The sequence below is a fragment of the Rana temporaria genome, chromosome 7 (genome assembly GCF_905171775.1).
Source record: "Rana temporaria chromosome 7, aRanTem1.1, whole genome shotgun sequence".
NCBI lineage: Eukaryota > Metazoa > Chordata > Amphibia > Anura > Ranidae > Rana > Rana temporaria.
This window is the reverse complement of record NC_053495.1, coordinates 203503664-203527408: the sequence shown is the minus strand read 5'-3', so window position 1 is coordinate 203527408 and position 23745 is coordinate 203503664. Positions and strand designations below refer to the sequence as shown.

General features: G+C 44.1%; 1 protein-coding gene across 2 annotated transcripts in view; it reads right to left on the bottom strand.

Annotated features, from left to right (window-relative positions):
* Window positions 1–245: 245 nt before the first annotated feature.
* Window positions 246–23745, bottom strand: part of FYB2 (FYN binding protein 2) — a 77544-nt gene continuing 54044 nt past the window's right edge. The window contains exons 13-23 of one of the 2 annotated variants that reach the window (XM_040360853.1): window positions 21977–22106; window positions 20520–20557; window positions 18742–18802; window positions 18595–18660; window positions 17002–17027; window positions 14721–14781; window positions 8149–8235; window positions 7577–7640; window positions 5966–6128; window positions 4056–4089; window positions 246–651 (exon numbers count right to left, since the gene is read on the bottom strand). In XM_040360853.1, coding sequence (XP_040216787.1) covers window positions 639–651; window positions 4056–4089; window positions 5966–6128; window positions 7577–7640; window positions 8149–8235; window positions 14721–14781; window positions 17002–17027; window positions 18595–18660; window positions 18742–18802; window positions 20520–20557; window positions 21977–22106 — 743 coding nt within the window. In that variant the 3' untranslated portion in view covers window positions 246–638. The remainder of the gene's footprint in view (window positions 652–4055; window positions 4090–5965; window positions 6129–7576; window positions 7641–8148; window positions 8236–14720; window positions 14782–17001; window positions 17028–18594; window positions 18661–18741; window positions 18803–20519; window positions 20558–21976; window positions 22107–23745) is intronic. The other variant, XM_040360854.1, reaches the window with a different exon arrangement.

Here is a 23745-nt window from a genome sequence, read left to right as displayed (position 1 = left end):
GAGCAGAGAACTCTGTGCATAGAATCAGGAAAATGCTTTGTTAAGATCGCGAGGGCGAAAGAATCGCAATCTCGATTCTTATGAGTAATCGTGCAGCTCTAGATTAGACTGACCATTTTTAAAGGCGGATTCAAGTCTAGATAAGGAATGAATGGGTGGAAAGGGGGGGGGGGTACAATGAAAACACATATGACCAAAATTTGAAAAAAACTTAAAGGATCACTCCACTACAATAAAACATTTTCAGTTATAAGTCGATCCTTGGGGGGGGAGGGGGGGGGGAAATCGCCCATCAGCCTCAGAGGTTTTGGACAGCAGAGAGCATAGATCTTTCTTCCCGACCTCCTGGCTTTGGCCCATTGCAGAAACCAAAAAGGAGCAGTCTCACTCATGCTGCGGCACTCTCTGGAGCGTGTCATTAAAATGAACAGTGAAGGATCCAGTCATTAGGGCAGCAACCATAAACTGCAAAAGGAGCCGGAAATCGGGGGGGGGGGGGGGGTGCAGATCTCAGCAAAGCAGTCCCCAAACGATAGCAGAAAAGCGTTTCAATCCACAAGGCTCCGCCCAAAACTGAGACGTCAGCTGACCCTCTGATGGTTTTCCAATGAGGAAATATTTTCTACAGTAAAAAAGTTTCAATAATTCGGCCTGAAAGACAAAAGAAAAAAAAACAAATTAAAAACATAAAAGTAATAATAACAACAACCTCTTAACGCCGACGCCTCCTGGTCCTTTAGGTGGCTTCTTATGTCGGGAGGTTGGGCGGGGTTTCCGATCATGCGATCGCCCGTCACATGATTGGAAAGCTCCTGATGGCAAGTATAGATCGAGAGGTTTCCGTTAGCCGCTGGTGACGGTCTTGGGGGGTGAGAGGGGCGCGCGCTCTCAGAACAGCTTTGTTAACATCCTGGTATATAGAAATGCGCCCGCTCGGTGTTAGGGCCCACCCCGCCGAGAGGCCGCATATATGAAGAGGTTAAAAGAAAAAAGTGTTTGTGTGTGCTGTAACATGAAGTGGAGATTGTGATCTCTTCACCATCCTCTTCACCTCGTCCAATCAGAGAAAGTTTTGCAAATATTGGGTGAATGCAACGTGTTCACCGTGAGCGCCCCCCTGTGTTCACAATGCAGTAGGGCAGCTGCTTGGCGCAGGGCTGTCTTTAACCACTTTAATATCGGGCATTTTACCCCCTTCCTGCCCAGTTAAATTTTCAGCGCTGTCACACTTTAAATGACAATTGCGCGGTTATGCTAAATTTTTATCATTTTCTTCCCACAAATAGAGATTTATTTTGGTGGTATTTGATCACCTCTGCGGTTTTTGTTTCTAAATAAAAATGAATAAAAAAAATACTGACAAATTTGAAAAAAATAAGTTTTTGTTTTTTGTTATAACATTTTGTATGTTTTCTCCTTCGTTGATGGGCGCCGATGAGGCTGCACTGATAAGACAGCACTAATGGGCACTGATGAGGTGGCACCAATGAGTTGGCACTAAGGTGGCACAGATGGGCACTAATATACAGCACTAGTTAACGGCACTATGGGCATGCAGCACTGATGGGTACCTATGGGTGGCACTGATGGGCATTACTAACAAGGAGGCACTGGCAGGCATTACTGATGGGCATTGATTGGCATCATATGGGTGCTGATTGGCATCCCTGGTGGTCATGGGTGGCATACCTGGTGGTCAGTGGTGGGCATCCTCGGGGGGGGGGGGGGGGCTGCACTGATAATCAGCGCAGACCCCCCCCCCCGTTAGAAGAGCCAATCGGCTCTCCTCTACTCGCGTCTGGAGTGAGGAAAAGCTGATAAACAGCTCTTTAGCTGTGATTGGACACAGTTGATCACGTGGTAAAGAGTCTCCATCAGAGACTCTTTACTGAGATTGATGTTGCGATGTGTCACATGCTGGCTGTTATCCTGAAAGAAGTCATAGGACCTCCAGTCAGGATAAACGGAACCAACACTGTATCCTGGCCTAGGCCAACAAGGCCCAGGCCTAGGGCAGCTCTTTGCAGGGGGGCAGCACGGAAAGAGTCCCCGCCGGCTTGCGCTACACTGTTAGTGTACCGCCAGTCTTATGGGGTGGACTGGGCTGAGAGGCAAGTTAGTTTAGCGCCCCCATAAAAAAAATTCACGGCAGGTCTTAAACAGAAATGGGTGTGGCCTTGACAGGAAGGGGTGGGTCATATTTAAATTAGGGGGTGCACAAGTTTAGTCGGGCCCAGGGCAGCGCAAAACCTAAATACACCACTGCCCGGCCCTCATTTTGCTGTAGGCCGGTCAGGAAGTGGTTAACGTTGATTATACCCTGGGCAAACGTTTTCTTGGGCCCTCCTGAATCCACTTATCCACCATTTGTGGGCAGTGCATGCTCAAGGGAACAAAGGAAAAAAAAATAAGAAAACCCAGTGAGGTCCCAGCCCCCCAGTCCAGATTTGAAAGGAAACACCCCAAAATCAATGCCAGACCCTTATTCGAGTATGCAGCCTGACAGGTTAGGAAAGGGGGAGCGAGCGAGAAGCGGGTCGTGTCCCGAGAAGCGTCCCAGAACCTATACTGTGCCTTCCTGACCCCCCCCCCTGTACTGTGCCCTTCTGCAGCAGCATTCCCCCTGTACTGTGCCCTTTGTGTTGACTACTCTTTGATTTATACAAGGTTTTCCTTTTGTAAAATCGATTTTATTGAAAGTACTAATGAATATATGTTTTATGCTTTATTTCTTGAAAGTAGATGTGTAAATTGGGGCAAGCTGGAAGGGGCCCCAGTTAGAGCTGGGTGATTTTGGCCCCCCAAAAAAATCAGCGATTAAAAAAAAAAAAAACACAACACCTCGATTCACGATTCGAATCAATTTTTTTTTTCTGACGGACACCGCGCCGGTCCTAAGGAGCTGCGGGCAGGAGTTTTTAGGCGAGGTCGGGGCTTCGGCCTAGTCCGCTGCGATCCAGGGAAAAGGCAGCGGACTAGGCCGAAGCCGCGGTCTCGCCTAAAAAATCCAGCTCACGCGATCCTGGGAAACGGCAGCGAGGCCCTGGCTTTGGCCTAGTCCGTTGCGGCCTTTTCCCAGGATCGCGGGGAGCTGCGGGCAGGATTTATTAGGCAAAGCCATGGCTTTGGCCTAGTCGGCAGAGCGCCGGTCCTTTGGAGAAAAAAATAAATACCGTATTTATCTGGGTATAGCGCGCACCGGCGTATCCCAAATCTAGAAGGGAAATTTCAGGGAAAAAAATGAATTACTTACAGTTTGAATGCCCCTCGTCGGTGTCTTGCCCGGCGTTCATCGGCGGCCTTGTCCGGTCCGGCGTCCGTCTGCGGCCTTGGAGATGTCCTCCCCTCTTCTCTCACGCTGTCTCTGAGCGCTGCCGCTGACATATACCGAGCGCAGTACACTCAGCTAGGCTCGGCCACGCTCGGCTCCTCTCACATAAAGGCTAGGATGTTGGAAAGGGAGTGACCGCGAGCGAAGCCGAGCCTAGCCGAGTGTACTGCGCTCGGTATATGGCGGCGGCGCTCAGAGACAGCGCGGATCGGCATATATCGCGCACCCACGATTTTCCCCTGATTTTAAGGGGAAAAAAGTGCGCGTTATACGCCGATAAATACGGTATCTAAAAAAATCGATTTGGTCCAAACCGCGCGCGGGGGGGGGGGGGGGTTATACACACACACACACGTAGCCACTGGGATTCTGTCTATATCCGACAAGTAGACTCCTGCCTGTCAGATGAAGCATTCAGACGGCTGCTCTGCCACCCATTCGCCTTCACAACCCGTCTGGTAAACAGTCGCCCCCCAACTGCGTGCCCCATTTATCCCAGGCTCCGCTTGCCCATCTGCAGGTCCGGGACCAAAAATAGCGGATGCCGGCAGGTAGAGGGGAGAAATCGGAGCGGCAAAACGCATGACAAGGGGCTTCGGTGTGAACGGAGTCTTAAGATTTTCATACAAGAAAAAAAAAATTCAACTTTTTAGAAGAGAGAATAGAACAACATTGTTACGCCTCCAACTAGAAAAGAGATACATGGAATCATTTGTCTACTTACTGAAAGTTTAGATGTTCAATCCGCACGTATCCAACTGAAAGAAGCACAACCGTTAGTCTCCATATTATATCATTTATAGATTACTATATTCAGAAAAGCATATTAATACTACAATGTCCTCTAGTACGATTACAAAGTTCAATAAATAACGAGGATTTGGAGTCCCCACCTTGCCAACTTGCCCAGCAATTCCCAGCTGCCAATTTTACAGCCGGGACTTGCTCTCTGACACATCAGTGGAGGGATCTGCTGCTATGTAGGCAGAGTTTAGACGCTCAGCAGGAAAAAACAATGTAACATTATTATTTCAAAACATTTGTGCGAGCAGAAATAAATTTCTCCATATGTTTTTTTAAATAGATTACCCACTTGCAGACCCAGGCCTTTTCTGGCACTTTCAGTTCACAAATTTAAATCAAATATTTTTTTTTGCTAGAAAATGACTCCTAACCCCCAAAACATACACCCAGTGTCTCCCAAAAGTAAGTACACTGAATAAATTACACTTTGCTATTAATTGAGAATAAAATAAAAAATAAATAATTATATAATGATAAATAAAAAAATAAAAAAAAAGGGGGGGTAGCCATCCGGGGATCTTTCTGGGCCCTCTAATAATAAAAATATATATATATATATATATATATATATATATATATATATTTATTTAAAAAAATAATAATAATAATAATAATAATAATAATAAATATATATATTTAATATTTATTTATATTAATTATATATATATATATATATATTTATTTTATAAAAAGGGGGGTTGCCATCTGGGGCCCTCTAATAGAATGCTTTTTTTAAATATATATATATATATATATATATATATATATATATATATATATATATATATATATATATATATATATATATATATATATATATATATATATATATATATATATATATATATATGTATGTATGTATGTATGTATGTATATATATATATATATATATATATATATATATATATATAAATAAAATTAAATAATAATATTATAATAATAATAATAATAGTATATAATATAATAAGTAAATATAAAATATATAAAATAAAAAAAATATATAAAATATAAAATAAAAAAAATATATAATATATAAAATAATAATAATATAATTATATATATATATATATATAATTAAATAAATAAAATGGGGGGTTGCCCTTTAATAAAAACAGAAAAACATTTAAAAAAAATAATATTATGGGGCCCTGTGGACCATCGGCCCCTTTTACAGGTGTACTGCCTGTACCCCCCTGATGGCGGCCCTGGCTACAATGTTGTGTAGTGAGTGTATAGCTTGTATAACGGTGTAAATTTTCTGTCCCCTCAGAAAAAAAGGGGGTTGTGTTCCCAGCCATCGGCATCCGCTGAAATTTTTTCAGATGGGGGTGCTTTGGCAGCGGCGATACACAGACGCATTTTACCCTTTCTTCGATCGCTAGCAGGGGTTAAAAGCGCCCCCCCACGTTAAAATGTAAAAAACACCCCACTGTGCCCCCTGCATCTTTCAATATCTCTTTGTCACTACTGTGTACCCCCCTCTCCACAACTGCACCTCTGGGCCCCTTTACATTACACAGCACCTCTTTCCCTTGACTGAAACACTACACTATATTGACAGTATATTTATTTCAGGTCTAAAAGAGGAACCTTTCGGAATGAGGGACAAATGGATTTGATTTCAGAAGAGGGACAGGCACTCTTAATAAAGGGACAACTAGAGGGGAGAGCTGCAGTCACCGCTTAAATCGTCCCCAGGGCCAATTCGGCCCTGCTCCTGGCTCTCCCTGGCAATTTCAGGGTGGGCAAACGACCCCCCTTGCCCTATGTCCCCAGCTCTGTTTTCCGCCCCACCGTCCAAAAATAAAAAGGTTTACAGACGAAACTCACATTTGCCCTCATAGTTGCGGCAGATGATCTGATCCTCGTTGGTGACATCGATGACTTCGATCGTCTCTCCTCGCTTTACTTGGAGCCCCAGTTTGTCTTTTGGGCTCAGAGGAGCCGAATCGGTGATGGTGGCAAGGCTTGAAACCTTGATGTCACCGATATACTAAACCAGAGAGAGAAAAAGAAGAAAGCCAATGAAATAGAATAACCTGTTCTTAACCACTTCCATACCGGGCACTTATACACCTTCCTGCCCAGACCAATTTTCAGCTTTCAGCACTGTCGCACTTTGAATGACAATTGCGCGGTCATGCTACACTGTACCCAAACTACATTTTTATCATTATGTTCCCACAAATAGAGCTTTCTTTTGGTGGTGTTTGATAACCTCTGGGATTTTTATTTTCTGCTAAAAAAATTAAAAAAGACCAACAATTTAGATTTTTTTTTGTTTCAGTTACAAAACTTTGTAAATAAGTACGTTTTCTCCTTCACTGATGGGCACTGATAAGGCGGCACTGATGGGCATGGATGAGGTGGCACCAATGAGGTGGCACTGATAAAGTGGCATTGATGGGCACTGATGATAGGCACTAATATGCAGCACTGATGAGGCACTGATGGGTGGCACCGATATGCACACGGATGGGCACTGATAGGCGACACGGATGGGCACTGATAGGCGACACGGATGGGCACTGATAGGCGACACGGATGGGCACTGATAGGCGACACGGATGGGCACTGATAGGCGACACGGATGGGTGGCACGGATGGGCACTGATAGGTGGCACGGATGTACTGTAATATATTGTACTGATGGATGCCAATCAGTGCCAAACAGTAATGCCCACTGTGGGCACTGATTGGCATCTATTGTGGGCACCGATTGGCATCCCTGGTGGTCTAGGGTGGCATACATGGTGGTGGGTATCCCTGGTGGTCTGGTGGCATCCCTGGTGGTCTATGTGGGCATCCTCGAGGGGCATGCGCAGTAGGGAATCTGGCAGTGAAGCCGCAAGGCTTCACTGCCCGATTCCCTCACCGAGGATGGCGGCGGAAGCAGCAGAGGACCGAGCGATTGCTCAGCCTCGGCTGCTGACATCGCGGGCGCGCTGGACAGGCAAGTGTCCATTTTTTAAAAGTCAGCATCTGCCGTATTTGTAGCTGCTGGCTTATAAAAAAAATAAAAAAATTCGGCCGAACCTCCGCTTTAAGGCGTCGGCATACCAAGACATTTTGGACAATTTCATGCTCCCAACTTTGTGGGAGGAGTTTGACACCATCCACTACTCTATTGACACTGTCCACTGCCCCATAATCCCCTCCCACCTCCTTTCCCAGAAGCGGTGATTTTTTTATTTTTTTTTATAAAAAAAAAATTAAATTAATAAAAATAAAGAACTACTGCACATTCTACCCATCACCACACACACCATGCTCCTCTCCTGCACATAATACTCACCTCCATACACTCCATACACCATTTAAGCCATGCCCAATATTTCATGCAGTTTAAGCCACGCCCATAATTTGCTTTTTAAATCAATGCCTAGGGCCCACTCATTTCATAATACGCCTGCCCCCCACCCTGCCCCCGCACCCCCATACCTTGAATTTCTCCCGGAAAATCTTCTCTTCTTTGGCGATCTTCTTCGCGGACACTTCTCCTCTCCTAGAAGCCAGAATGAAGACAGCAGTAAATACTAGTAGTGCATCCCCTCCCTCATCATCAACACATTGCCTTCCAACATATGGTGATGATGGAGTGTTGGTGTTTCACCATTCATGTACAACGTAGCGATAGGCAGGGCCGATCCTAGGCAGGGTGCACAGGGTGCATTGCACCCAGGCGCCTGCAGAGGTGGGGGCAACGAACATCTAACAGACTCTCTAACAGAAGCCCTCTCTGTGTCCATCACAGAGGCCCCCCTCCAGGTCCCAATAAAGTACTCTGCTTCTCTTCCTGTATTTTGTTAATTGTTGAGAGATCATGTAAGGATCCCGGGGTAATGAAGACTTCGTGGGGGGAGCATTTCTGTGGTTGAGTCATTGCCATAGAAACATTTGTAAAGGGGAGGAGTTAGTAAAATGACCACACCCATGTGAGGGCACCGGAAATATTTCTGGACCCAGGAGCCTGTGACCCTAGGATCGGCCCTGGCGATAGGCAAGAATTTTACCCTTCATTCTGCGAGCCGTCAGTCTTTCCTTTCTGCTCTTTGCCTTTCTGGAATAATGAGCGCCATGAAGATTTCTCCTGATTCTCTCTGGAAAAGGAAAAAACGGTCAGAAAGAAGAGTTTCAACTTCATTTTCGAAGGAGCTTCGCTTAGCGGGAGAGGAGAGGTCACATTCTGGAAATGGAACGGTCGGGACTCGTGTATCAGAATTTGAAGGGGTACAACGCGAATTGCAATACCGGGGCTAATTGCATCGCATCCAGGGCCGCCATCAGGAATTATGGGGCCCCTTACACAGCTGGGGGGGGGCTACCGCAAATTGAGAAGCTGTGGGGCGGCCTTTAGAAAAAAAATAATAATAATATATATAATAATTATATAATATAAATATAATTATATAATAAATTATAGAAAAAAAAAGGGGGGTAGCCATCCGGGGCCCTGGGGACCTCTGGGCCCTTTAATAAAAAGAAAAAAAGAAACCTCTGGGCCCTTTAATAAAAAAAAAAATAAAAAAAATATATAAAGAAAAAAATAAACTATTTATAAAAAAATACATAAAAAAAGGGGGGGTTGCCATCTGGGGCCCTGGGGACCTCTGGGCCTTTTAATAAAAAAAAATAAAAAATAAAAAACATTTAGTAAAAAAAAAGGGGGGGGGTTGCCACATGGGGCCCTGGGGACCTCTGAGCCCTTTAATAAAATAAAAAAAAATATATATATATATATATATATACAGGGAGTGCAGAATTATTAGGCAAATGAGTATTTTGACCACATCATCCTCTTTATGCATGTTGTCTAATGGCCGATGAAGAATCGTACGATTTTCGGATCGTGTGTACACTACTTTCGAGAGCCGATCATCCGATATTTTTCGATCGGACATGCACGAAAATTTTCCGATGTAAGATCGTACGATTTTCGTTTAGTCAGTACAGTTGTCGTCCGACAATACAATACAAATACATTACAACACATGACATCACTTCCGATTATTTTTTTCGGACGTACGAGAATTTTCGTGACTTTAATAACCCATTTCATTTTACTTGCGACTATTAAGGGAAAAAAGTCGTACGATCCGTCTTACGATATTCGGATCGTGTGTACGGGCCATTACTCCAAGCTGTATAGGCTCGAAAGCCTACTACCAATTAAGCATATTAGGTGATGTGCATCTCTGTAATGAGAAGGGGTGTGGTCTAATGACATCAACACCCTATATCAGGTGTGCATAATTATTAGGCAACTTCCTTTCCTTTGGCAAAATGGGTCAAAAGAAGGACTTGACAGGCTCAGAAAAGTCAAAAATAGTGAGATATCTTGCAGAGGGATGCAGCACTCTTAAAATTGCAAAGCTTCTGAAGCGTGATCATCGAACAATCAAGCGTTTCATTCAAAATAGTCAACAGGGTCGCAAGAAGCGTGTGGAAAAACCAAGGCGCAAAATAACTGCCCATGAACTGAGAAAAGTCAAGCGTGCAGCCAGGGCCAGATTAAGAACATCATGGGCCTGGTGCTGAGGATTTTGGTGGGGCCTTTTAGGCTGCATTCACACCTCCGCGACAAGTAACGCCGCGTACGCGGCGTATTTTGCCGCGAATAGTGTAACTTTTTTTTTACAAATCCTTCCTATTGCTTTGTATGGCCGAACGCCAATGCCGCCTGAAAAAAAGGGTCCGGGACTTTTTTTCATGCCGCAGGTGTACGGCGTCTATGAGATGTGAACCATCTCATAGACAGCAATGGGAATTCTCCCCTCCAGCGGCACGAGCGGCCGGCGTCGGGCGTTTTGTCGTGGAGGTGTGAATGGGGTGTAATAAATAATAAATAAATGCGTGGGAATGACATGAACGCAGCCCAGCCAAGGCGAGGGACCAAAGGCACAGAACCCAGAAGGAAGACCGGGTGAAGATGGAAGCGTCCAGGCCCCGCCTGATTCATCGCAGCACTGGAGGGCTCAGTCTGAAAATTGAAGTGTACACTAATGTGCTAATATGCTGTGCATACTTGTACGTTGTGGCGTAACCTACCCCAGGGCCTCTAAAAAGTAGTAATGTCAGGAAAGTTTACTACCGCTTTATTATCACAGGATCCCAGGAGCCTCTTATGGGGCCCCCTACTGACCCGGTGGACGGTGGCCCTTGGGCAGTGCCTAAGTGCACAGTTGCCAACATTTAAAAAATATTTTCAGGGCCACTTTTTTATATAAGTGCTATATTTAGAGTAGCTGAGATCCCCGATGTTCCTCTATACATCATAGTAGTAATCACAAAATTAAATGAGTACTAATAATGGGGCATAATGGGGCAAAACAAATATGAGAACTGATATTTCCTTTAGTTGAACTAACAAAAGTGTGTCCATTCTAGAGCTGGTAACATTGAGGATATTCAGTATAATTTTAAAGAACTGTTTTTGTGGGTAAGCGACATAGGGGAGGAGTATGGACGGTATATAAGTGGGAAGTATGTGCAGGTGAGGGAGAGGAATGTGGAGGGTCTAACAGTGTGCACTATGTACAGGAGAGGAGTACAAAGGGTACGGAAAAAAGCAATATGTACAGGAGAGTGTGAAGGGTATGACAATGGGCAGTATGTACAGGAAGAGTGAGGGGGTATGACAGAGGGTAGTACGTACCAGAGAGAAGTGTGGAGGGTATGATGGGGCAGTATGTACAGGAGAGGAGTGTGGAGGGTATGACAGTGGGCAGTATGTACAGGAGAGGAATGTAGACGGTATGATAGTGGGCTCTATGTATAGGAGAGGAGTGTGGAGGGTATGACAGTGAACACTATGTATAGGAGAGGAGTGTGGAGGGTATGACAGTGGGCACTATGTATAGGAGAGGAGTGTGGAGGGTATGACAGTGAGCAGTATGTACAGGAGAGGAGTGTGGAGGGTGCGACAGTGGGCACTAAGTACAGGAGAGAAGTGTATGACAGCAGGCACTATGTACAGGAGAGGGGTGTGAAGGGTATGACAGTGGGTGCTATGTATAGGAGAGGAGTGTGGAGGGTATGACAGTGGGCACTTTGTACAGGAGAGGAGTGTGTAGGGTATGACAGTGGGTACTATGTATAGGAGAGAAGTGTGGAGAGTATGACAGTGGGCACTATGTACAGGAGAGGAGTGTGGAGAGTATGACAGTGAGCACTATGTACAGGAGTGGAAGGATATTTAGGGACTGAGTAGTGGTTAAGCGGGTCATACATGGATTGAAATTACGCCAATTATGCAGAGACCAGCCATAGTCAATCTATGTATGGGCTAGCTGGTTTTACACAAGTCAATCTATTAATCAACTTGAGTACAACCAGCCTGTTTTTTTTTCTTAAAACAATCAGTGCTGCCAGCTAAAGTTAGCAACACTGATCATTGTACGCACTGGCAGAACACAATAACACTGCAGGAGTGATTCCCCCATCCACAGGTCAGCAGGTGAGAGGGTGTGTGGGGGACAGGCTGGGGAGAGATACTAGTCAGTGGCTGGGTAGGCACTGGTAGTATCAGAGCCAGATACACACAGGTTACATACGCCACAATCGTTAGAGCGAGAACAATAATTCTAGTACTAGACCTCCTCTGTAACTCTAAACATGTAACCTAAAAAAATGTAAAGCATCGCTTAGGATACCAAAATAAATTGTGCTAACTTAACTAACTAACTGTTTTTTTAATGAATGAAACATTTTTTTCCAAAAAAACATGTTTGAAAAATTGCTGCGCAAATACCGTGCTAGAGCTGCACAATTAATCGTTAAAAAAATCGTGATCTCGATTCAACCCCCCTGACGATCTTCAATGCAGAGTTTGACGATTCTTTCATATAACAAGTGGAGAGACTTTCAGCTGTCAAAAGAAAATATCTGGGCAGTCTGCCAAGTTTTTAACAGGAAACATTGTAACTGACACTTCCTTCTTAGATCAAAGGGATACACTTCTGTGTGTAAAGAAAACATCTGGGCAGTCTGCAAAGTTTGTAAACAAAATGAGACATTGTAACTAACTAACATTGTAACTAAATTTAACCACTTAAAGTCCAACACTTGTTTCTTAAGTTAGAAAGCAATATTATTTGCTAGAAAATTACTTGGAACCGCCAAACATTATATATATTTTAGCAGAGACTCTTGGGAATACAATGGCTATTGCTGCAATATGTTATGTCACACTGCATTTGCCCACTTCAATGAATAATAAAAACCATAAAAACAAAACAGTGAAGTTAGCTCATTTTTTTTTTGTTTTAATGTGAAAGATGATGTTACGCCGCAACAATCGTGAGAGAATCGTGATCTATCTTCTAAGCAAAAAAATTGCAATTCTCATTTTAGCCAGAATCGTGCAGCTCTGTACCCTGCAACATAAAAAGTGCAAAGACCACCATAGAGTAATTTTCTAGCAAAAAACAAATGATGATTTTTACATGTAGTAGAGAAGTGTCAGAATTGGCCTGGGTGGCAAGGGGTTAATTACCATGAGTAATATACAAATAATTATTATAAGCACTGTGATCCTATCAGTCTGCTGCAATGTGTCAGCTTGTATTTATATTGGCTGCTCTGAATGTAGCTTCTGACAGGCTGTGCAAGCAGGCCCGTATCTCCAGAACCATAAATGATAGCCGTCCCATATTTTAACCAGTTGTGGGGTAGCTCTTCCCATGCCTACCCCCAAATGTGGGGTTTCTGTGACCTCTGGTCATCGAGCTACAACCCCCCAAATTCGATCTTAGAAAAAAAAAATTCTTAAAAAAAAAAAAAAAAAAAATTTTTTTTTTTTTTTTTTTTTTGGGCAAATGGGCCTATCTTGAGAAAGGGGCCTGGAGCTGCAGCTCCATCAGCCCCATTGTTAATCCGGCCCTGCGTGCAGCTGCCAAGATGCCACTTGCCACCAGTTTGGCCATATTTCAGAGCTGCAACATCACTGGAGTGCCCAAAAGCACAAGGTGTGCAATACTCAGAGACATGGCCAAGGTAAGAAAGGCTGAAAGACGACCACCACTGAACAAGACACACAAGCTGAAACGTCAAGACTGGGCCAAGAAATATCTCAAGACTGATTTTTCTAAGGTTTTATGGACTGATGAAATGAGAGTGAGTCTTGATGGGCCAGATGGAAGAGCCCGTGGCTGGATTGGTAAAGGGCAGAGAGCTCCAGTCCGACTCAGACGCCAGCAAGGTGGAGGTGGAGTACTGGTTTGGGCTGGTATCATCAAAGATGAGCTTGTGGGGCCTTTTCGGGTTGAGGATGGAGTCAAGCTCAACTCCCAGTCCTACTGCCAGTTTCTGGAAGACACCTTCTTCAAGCAGTGGTACAGGAAGAAGTCTGCATCCTTCAAGAAAAACATGATTTTCATGCAGGACAATGCTCCATCACACGCGTCCAAGTACTCCACAGCGTGGCTGGCAAGAAAGGGTATAAAAGAAGAAAAACTAATGACATGGCCTCCTTGTTCACCTGATCTGAACCCCATTGAGAACCTGTGGTCCATCATCAAATGTGAGATTTACAAGGAGGGAAAACAGTACACCTCTCTGAACAGTGTCTGGGAGGCTGTGGTTGCTGCTGCACATTGCAATGTTGATGGTGAACAGATCAAAACACTGACAGAATCCATGGATGGCAGGCTTTTGAGTGTCCTTGCAAAGAAAGGTGGCTATATTGGTCACTGATTTGTTTTTGTTTTGTTTTTGAATGTCAGAAATGTATATTTGTGAATGTTGAGATGTTATATTGGTTTCACTGGTAAAAATAAATAATTGAAATGGGTATATATTTTTTTTTGTTAAGTTGCCTAATAATTATGCACAGTAATAGTCACCTGCACAGACAGATATCCCCCTAAAATAGCTAAAACTAAAAACAAACTAAAAACTACTTCCAAAAATATTCAGCTTTGATATTAATGAGTTTTTTGGGTTCATTGAGAACATGGTTGTTGTTCAATAATAAAATGAATCCTCAAAAATACAACTTGCCTAATAATTCTGCACTCCCTGTATATATATAAAAATATAAATTATATATATATATATATATATATATATATATATATATATATATATATATATTATATAAATATATATATTTTTTTATATCTAAATTATATCTATATCTATATCTATCTATCTATCTATCTATCTATCTATCTATCTATCTATCTATCTATCTATCTATCTATATATATATATATATATATATATATATATATATATATATATATATCTATATCTATATATATTATAATTTTTTTTATATATAATTATTATTATTATTAAAGGGCACAGGGCCCCCCTTTTTTAAAAAAAAAAATATGCCTGTACCCTCCCTGATGGCGGCCCTGATTGCACCACTGGTCGCATGGCAGCATCGGATCTTATTGCATTGCTGCGTTGGGTACTTACCACATGGCAGCATTGGGTCCTCCTTACTGCATTGGCTCGCTTTACAGCGCCTTGAAAAAGTATTCATACCCCTTGAAATTTTCCACATTTTGTCATGTTACAACCAAAAACATAAATGTATTTTATTGGGAAAAAACAAAAACCCCCCAAAAAAACGGACCTTCCATTGTTTTCATTTACATCGATGGTAGAATATTCACCCCCGGCATCCATTGATGAATCTGATAAAAAATAAAACAAAAAATAATTTGGACATTAGTAAGTACCGCAACAATGCTAAGAAAGAATATATATCCGTGATGGTCATGTAACCGCATGGCTGGGCATTGGTACAATCATACATTTTGATTAATATTCATTTATGCAAAGTGGCGGAATGCATAAGTGAAGGGACCATTTATACATCAAGCCACTAGACGGCGCTACACAACCAGCTATAGTAGATGAAAAACAGTAAAATGGATCAGTTTCCAGAAAGATGCGGCTAGCAGGACTGTTTTTTTACCATCCTGCTAGCGCACCGTTCCAGTTTGAAAGCCCTCGGGGCTGTTTAACCACTTCAGCCCGGACCATTTTGTCAATGACCGGGCCACTTTTTGCGATTCGGCACTGGGTCGCTTTAACTGACAATTGCGCGGTCGTGCGACGTGGCTCCCAAACAAAATTGGCGTCCTTTTTTCCCCCACAAGTAGAGCTTTCTTTTGGTGGTATTTGATCACCTCTGCGATTTTTATTTTATGCGCTATAAATAAAAATAGAGCGACAATTTTGAAAAAAAAATCTATATTTTTTTCCTTTTTGCTATAATAAATATCCCCCAAAATATTTAAAACAACTTTTTTTTTCTCAGTTTAGGCCGATACGTATTCTTCTACCTATTTTTGGTAAAAAAAAAAAAATCGCAATAAGTGTTATTCGATTGGTTTGCGCAAAATTTATAGCGTTTACAAAATAGGGGATAGTTTTATTGCATTTTTATTAATAATTTTTCTTTTTTTTTACTACTGATGGCGACGATCAGCGATTTTTTTCGCGACTGCGACATTATGGCGGACACTTCAGACAATTTTGACACATTTTTGGGACAATTGTGTTTTTCACAGAAAAAATGCTATAAAAATGCACTGTTTACTGTGAAAATGACAATTGCAGTTTGGGAGTTAAACACTAGGGGGCGCTGAAGGGGTTAAGTGTGACCTCATATATATATGTGTAGAGAGCAGAGGATATATATGTGTTTAAGTGTGACCTCATATGTGTTTCTAACTGTAGGGGGGGGTGGGGCTGGACGTGTGACATCATTAATCGTGTTTCCCTATATCAGGGAACACACGATCAATGACGGCGCCACAGTGAAGAACGGGGAAGGTTTGTTTACACACAGCTCTCCCCGTTCTTCAGCTCCGGGGACCGATCGCGGGACTCCAGCGTCAGCGTCACCAAGGCGGGAGAAGACATCGAGGGACGTGGAAGGAGTAAGGTAAATGCATTTTACAGGGCACAGTGGCGACAAAGGGCACAGTGGCGACAATTAAAGGGCACAGTGACATGCACAGTGGCAACAATGGGCCCAGTGGCGACAATTAAAGGGCACAGTGACATGCACAGTGGCAACAATGGGCCCAGTGGCGACAATTAAAGGGCACAGTGGCGACAATTGGCACAGTGGTGACAATTGATTGGCACAGTGGCTGCGTTTGATGGCATGGCACAGTGGCTGCGTTTGATGGCATGGCATAGTGACAAATTGATGGCATGGCACAGTGGTGATAATTGATGGCACAGTGGCTGCATTTGATGGGCACAGTGAGGCTGCAATTTTTTTATATTTTTTTTCTCGTTTGCGCCCCCCCAAAAATTTTGAGCACCAGCCGCCACTGTATTTACTAATGCTAGAAGCATGAGGATTAAAAATAACGAAGGTTGATTGGGAGAATGAAATTCCACTTTAATATCAAATAAACGGGTTCAAATTGTCATACAAAATATATATATTTAAGATCAAACTATTATTTTTTGGCAAGAACGTGGTGTGTGTGCAAATTTCTGCCAGTCACAGGCTCCGTCACGCCCCCCCCCCCCCCCGTCTGTGTCTTAGAATAAGAGGGAGGTGAAGCCTCCATCAAGCTACATGTAATATCCCACCCCCCCCCCCCTGTTGCGTTTAGCTGGTTAGTGGACATAGATGAGGGAGGGATGGATTAGGCTGTCATTTACCACTGTGTATACGCCCCATATGTGTCACTCTGTAGTCACATGGGATGCTCAGATGTGATAGGGAGGAAATGCTCAGAATAGAAACTCACTGGAAAAAAAACTGAGCATGTGCAGAGCTGCCCCCACTGCTCTGCAAAATCCCTGGCTGCATTGGGGACATGAACAGAAGGGGGAGATAGAGAGCAATGGGATCAACCAGGTGTTTTGCAGAATACAGAACTTACTTGAAGTCATAGATGCCGATGGAGACCTAGAAACAGGAAAAACACACATTACATAAAGAGAAGGGAAGAGATTGAAAAACACAATTTTTTTTTTTGAGATTTGGGTTTTATGGATGGCAGACGGCCAGAAACACGAGAACTACCAACGATCACTTGTCTCTGTGCCAATCCCAGAGACGTTCCTTTATTATAACAGATGGAAGTATTGATGGAGCCCCGTCTACTCTGCGCTTCAACTACACTGCAGCCAGCCTGACCCACAGCAGTCCCCGGGGGCGGGACTTGCATCTCAGGAGCCTATAGGAACAGAATTCTGAAAGCCCCCCCCCCCCAAACAAAAAACACAGCGCTAATCAACCCGCTCACCCCTAAGCATAAATTCCTTCTGCAAGTTAAAATTCTTCCCCTCAAACTCACAGTCCAAATCCCCCCCCCAGCACATGTCTTTGCCCCCCAATCCCACCTTCCACCTCAAATCCCCCCCCCCCCCCAATTCCACACAAATCTCCTCTCCTAGCACACATCCTTTCCTTTCAATCCCCACTGCTAGCATAGCAACCCCCCCCCCCCCCAAATCCCCAACTCCTAGCATATATCCCCCAAAGTCCCCCCTCCAAGCATAAATTCGCCCCCCCAAACCCCCCCCCCCCCCCATCGAGCACAAATCCTCTCCCACTTCTCCCCCAAATTCCCCCCTCCTAGGACAAATCCTCTCCCCTTAAATTCCCCCTCCTAGCATAAATTCCCCCCTTCTGGCTTAAACACCCCCCCCCCTACCAATCTCCCCCCCTAGTGTAAGTTCTCCCCCAAAACTCCCCCTCTAAGTACAAATCCTCTACCTCAAACCCCCCCCCCTCATAGCAAAGATTCGCTCCTACAGATCCCCAGTCCCCACGCCTAGCTCAAACCCCCCAATTCCCCCTCCTAACATAATTCCCCCCAGCAATAATCCCCCCTCCCATCTAGCATAAAGTATCCCACTCAAATCCCCCTTCCTAGCACAAATCCTCTCCCACAAATCCCTACTCCTAGTGTAAATCCTCCCTTCTAGTGCAAGTTCTCCCTTCAAATTCCCCCTTCTAGCACAAATCCTCCCCGACAAATCCCCACTTCTGGGATCGCACAGTAGGGAACCAGGAAGTGAAGCCACAAGGCTTCACTTCCTGATTTCCTTACCGAAGATGGCTGCGCCTCCACCGGAGAGCCGAGGGACAGATCGGCTTCGGGTGCCAACATCGCGGGTGCCCAGGACAGGTAAGTGTCCATATTGTAAAAGTCAGCAGCTGCAGTATTTGTAACGGCTGACTTATATATATATATATATATATATATATATATATATATATATATATATATATATATATAAAAAAAATTTGGAGGAACTCCCCTTTTAGGCTTGTCTAGAAGCTCAGGACTTGAAATTGTGAGCCCCGCTCCGATATTTCCACTATTCTGGCTTCTTCTACAAAGCTTTGTGAAATCTGCCCAGAATGTAGACCCAATCCAGTTGGAAACATTGTTGCCTATTCTGTTGCTTTGGATACTTTATTACCATTATACAAAGTTCTCATCCAAGTTCCCATTGTCACTTACCACACTTCATTCCCTTTGTCCTTCCTGAAAAAATTCCCCAAACCTCTCTTTTTTCCACCAGAGCTAAAAATAAAAAATAAATCAGCATATGAAAAATGATCATTGTGATAATTAAATAGTTTAAGTCCAATAATTTCACATATGTACTTGCTTAGTGTTGAGCTTCGGTTATCAACGTCGTCATAGGCGTCCTCGGATTTAACAGAATCTAAGCGAAGATGGAGGGAGAGGCGAAATATATTAATATGGGAAAAAAAGAACAACAAAAAAATAACTAACCAAAAGTTGACTGAAAGGACAAGGTGAAGAATGAATTGTTAGGTTTATCTACCAAAAAATATGTTTTTTGTTCATAGTTTCTATCAGGGGTCTACAAACTTTCTAAACAAAGGGCCATTTTACTGTCCTTCAGACTTTAGGGGGGGGGGGGGGGGGTCGGACTCTGGCCAGCAGAAGTAGAAAATTAATAGTGCCCCCTTCCATGGGAGGAATAGCGCCCCATCATTACTATTAGTGGGAAGAATAGTGCCCCGTCATTACTGTCAGTGGGTGGAATCACAGTGCCCCGTCGGTGGGTAAAATCACAGTGCCCCGTCGGTGGGTAAAATCACAGTGCCCCGTCGGTGGGTAAAATCACAGTGCCCCGTCGGTGGGTAAAATCACTGTGCCCCGTCGGTGGGTAAAATCACTGTGCCCCGTCGGTGGGTAAAATCACAGTGCCCCGTCGGTGGGTAAAATCACAGTGCCCCGTCAGTGGGTAAAATCACAGTGCCCCGTCAGTGGGTAAAATCACAGTGCCCCGTCAGTGGGTAAAATCACAGTGCCCCGTCAGTGGGTAAAATCACAGTGCCCCGTCAGTGGGTAAAATCACAGTGCCCCGTCAGTGGGTAAAATCACAGTGCCCCGTCACTGGGTGGAATCACAGTGCCCCGTCACTAGGGTGGAATCACAGTGCCCCGTCACTAGGGTGGAATCACAGTGCCCCGTCACTAGGGTGGAATCACAGTGCCCCGTCACTAGGGTGGAATCACAGTGCCCCGTCACTAGGGTGGAATCACAGTGCCCCGTCACTAGGGTGGAATCACAGTGCCCCGTCACTAGGGTGGAATCACAGTGCCCCGTCACTAGGGTGGAATCACAGTGCCCCGTCACTAGGGTGGAATCACAGTGCCCCGTCACTAGGGTGGAATCACAGTGCCCCGTCACTGGTGTCAGTGGGAGGAATTGCAGTGCCCCACAGTTGATGACAGTGGTGGAAATATTGCTCCAAGGGCCAGATAAAGGCAAGGAAAAGGCCGCATTTTGGAGATTTGATTTTGATTTGTAGAAAGCAGGTCAGAATTTCCAGTCTAAAAGGTCCATTGAAAATGCAAAAAAAATAAAAATAAAATGATAAGTGGGTCACAATCAGTAAACACTGGCATCAAAAACAGGCACTTGGGGCGCATTTGCCACTCTCCTAATGCCTAGCAAAGCAGCTTGCACTCACCCCTCGCGGCTTCCATAAAAGACATGGGTGAACGAGTTTGGGGTGGCGGAACATGACTGGCCTGCACAGAGTCCTGACCTCAACCCGATAGAACACCTTTGGAAAGAATTTGATCGGAGACTAAGAGCCAGGTCTTCTCGTCCAACATCAGTGCTGCTGACCTCACAAATGCACTTCTGGAAGAATAGTCAAACATCCCCATAGACACACTCCTAAACCTTGTGGACGGCCTTCCCAGAAGAGTTAAAGCTGTTATAAAAGGGCAGGGCCAACTCAATACTGAACCCTACGGACTAAGACTGGGGATGCCATTAAAGTTCATGTGCGTGTGTAAAGGCAAGTGTCCCAATACTTTTGGCAATATAGTGTACACATCCTGCAGGCAATGTACATTGGAGATTTTTCAACCAAAGTGACGTTGTGCAACTGAACTTACTGCTATCGGAGGCGACGGAAAGATCGGTTCCCAATCCACTAGAAGAGACAAAACAGAACGGCAGATTATTAAAGCTTCATTGCCAGTATTGCACAGATTGGCATTTAAAGGGACACTAAATTCTTCAAAAATAATCCATACCCATCCGCTACTTCATGGCTCCAATCTATTTTTCACCAAATCGATTATTTTTGTGTTTTTCTGCTTCTCTATCCTCCATGAGCTCCTGAACTTCTCCCCCCCCCCCTCCTCCTCCTCAATTCCTTCTGAACACCTCCTTTTTCCTCTCACTTCTGGATGTTTAAAATGAGCAGTGCACGTTCTCTGTGATCATTTACACTGCCAGGGCCGGACTGGCCTACCGGGATACCGGGAAATTTCCCGGTAAGCCGCCTGCCCTGGGGCCGCTTCTGCTCTATGCACACTACACATGCCATAGTCCATTTCAGGAGCAATCAAGAGGATGGTCATGTTCCTACATACAGAGGGACCATGGAATAGGAAAATCTGGAGGGGAAGCTGAGAGCAATAGAAATTTACTTTGCGTAGAAGACATAACGGAATATTGTTTTTTCGGGTGGGTTGGAGTGTTCACAGGGTTGGATTGGGTCGGGGCGGTGCAGATGAACAGGATAACCAAAGCAGCCCTCAAGGGGGCAGTGTTACACCTACTGTATATTGTGCCATGCTGGAACAATGTAAGGAAACAATACAGACCACACACAGAGTTCAGCTTTCATTTACTATTTGGAATATTAGATTACTGTATATACTCGAGTATAAGCCGACCCGAATAAAAGCCGAGGCACCTAATTTTACCAAAAAAATAAAAAAAAAATGGGGAAAACTTATTGGACTCGAGTATAAGCCTAGGGTGTCCATCTGCATGCCTCACTTTTCCTCACTGTGTCCATGTCCATGCCTCACTGTGCCCAGACTGACGTTTAACATGGGAGTCTATGGAAGGGGTGCCCAGGTTTGAAAAAAAAAAAAAAAAAAAAATTTCGGTGCTCCCCAGCCGTAGGTCCCCCAGACAAAAAACTTTTCACACTTGGAGAGAAGAAATGGGGCTACATGTGTGCCCAGGTCCAGGGGACCTATGACCGGCCAGAACCGGGTCCCCAAATTCACCAGAGAAATGGACGTTTAACATGGGAGTCTATGGAAGGGGTGCCCGGGTTTGAAAAATCGGTGCTCACCGGCCGTAGGTCCCCCGGACAACAAACTTAACATGCTTATAGAGGAAGAGTGGGGGCTACATGGGTGCCATAGTTAGGGGTTCATGGGACCTACGGCCAAGCCAGTACCGGGTGCCCAAATTCTGGGAGATCAGGCACAAAAAGGTGACTCGAGTATAAGCCGGGGGGGCATTTTCAGCACAAAAAAAAGTGCTGAAAAACTCGGCTTATACTCGAGTATATACAGTAATTTACTTAAATATTTTCTCAAATATTCACCTATCATAAGGCCGTTCTACATCAGCGTAGAGATCGGATATGGGAGATGAGGGGGTGGTTAGTAGATGTTGATTGCTAAAGGTCAATATATCTTTGCTGATATCGACACAAGACACCGGGACAAGGCCATCTGTGGAAGGAGGAGATGAAGACACCAAGCGTTAGAACATCGGCATTGTAAAGCCCCATACACACTATCAGTTTTCCTGACAGTTTTCTCTTCAGGTTTACCAAAACCATCTAATATGAGGTAAAACCTCAAGAGTTTCAATTTGTATGCAATCAGGCAGGCCCTTGCACTACATGGTTTTGGTAAACCTGAAGAGAAAACTGACAGGAAAACTGATAGTGTGTATGGGGCTTTAGACTTACTACTCATTATATTGCAATTTACAACATATATAAAAACCTAATGCAAGGTAACAGTCGCCAATAATATCTATAAAAAGCTGTATGTAAAGTTTTTTTGGACAATGGAGCATCAGTCCTACTTATATGGTCTAAAGTATGTGAAGACCTCTACAAACGATGGAGTTCAGGTTTTTCCAAGCAGTGGCGTAGCGTGGGCTGTCAGCGCCCGGGGCAGGGCAAGAGATTTGCACCCCCATAACCCGCGGATTTTTATCACTCTCCGAGTCCCTTCCACTAGTACAGTAGTACTGACCAACCTGATTCCTACACCGACCTACCTGATTCCTACACTGACCACTAAACTGACCTATCCGATTGCTATTATGACCACTACACTGACCTACCCGATTCCTATACTGACCTTCCCTCCTCCTTCCCCCCAGTCTCTGCACAGTAACAATCCCTGGGATCATCATGGATGGTCTTCAGTGTACATTTACTCACTGGAGCCCAAGCTGGGACTGCACCGCAACTTCTTTCTCATAGCGATGTGGAAGAGCTCACAGCACAGGAGAACCTGTCGCTGCGCTCCTCTAAATTTTGCACCCGAGGCAACCGCCCCCTGGCCCCCCACGCTACGCCACTGTTTCTAAGTGAAGGGTGCGGTTATTATAATATTTTCAATGTTATGTGGAGACTAGACATGTGCACGGCTGAAAAATTAGTTACCGTATTTATCGGCGTATACCGCGCACTTTTTCCCCCCTTAAAATCAGGGGGAAATCGTGGGTGCGCAATATACGCCAATACCCGCACTGTGTTTGAACCGGCCGCCAACATATACAGAGCGCAGTACACTCGGCCAGGCTCGGCTCGTGGTCACGCCCTGTGCCGCCTCCTAGCCTCTATGCGAGAGGAGCAGAGCGTGCCCGAGTGTACTGCGCTCTGTATATGTCGGCGGTGGCGTTCAAACAGCGCGGGAAGCGGGGATCGGCTTAACAACAGCGCGGGAGAACACCACCAGGGTCGCAGACGGACGACGGACCAGAGAAGGCCGCAATGGACAAAACTAAGTAATTAAAAAAAAAAATTCCAGGAATTTCCCTTCTAAATTAGGGGTGCGCGTTATACGCCGGTGCACGCTATAGGCAGATAAATACGGTAATTTTCATTTTAATTGTCTAGCTTTTTTCCAAAAATTTGAAATTATATATATATATATATATATATATATATATATATATATATATATATATATATATATATATATATATACACACACACATACATACATACATACATTATATATATATATATATATATATATATATATATATATATATATATATATATATATATATATATATATATATACACACACATACACACACATATACATATACATATATACACACACT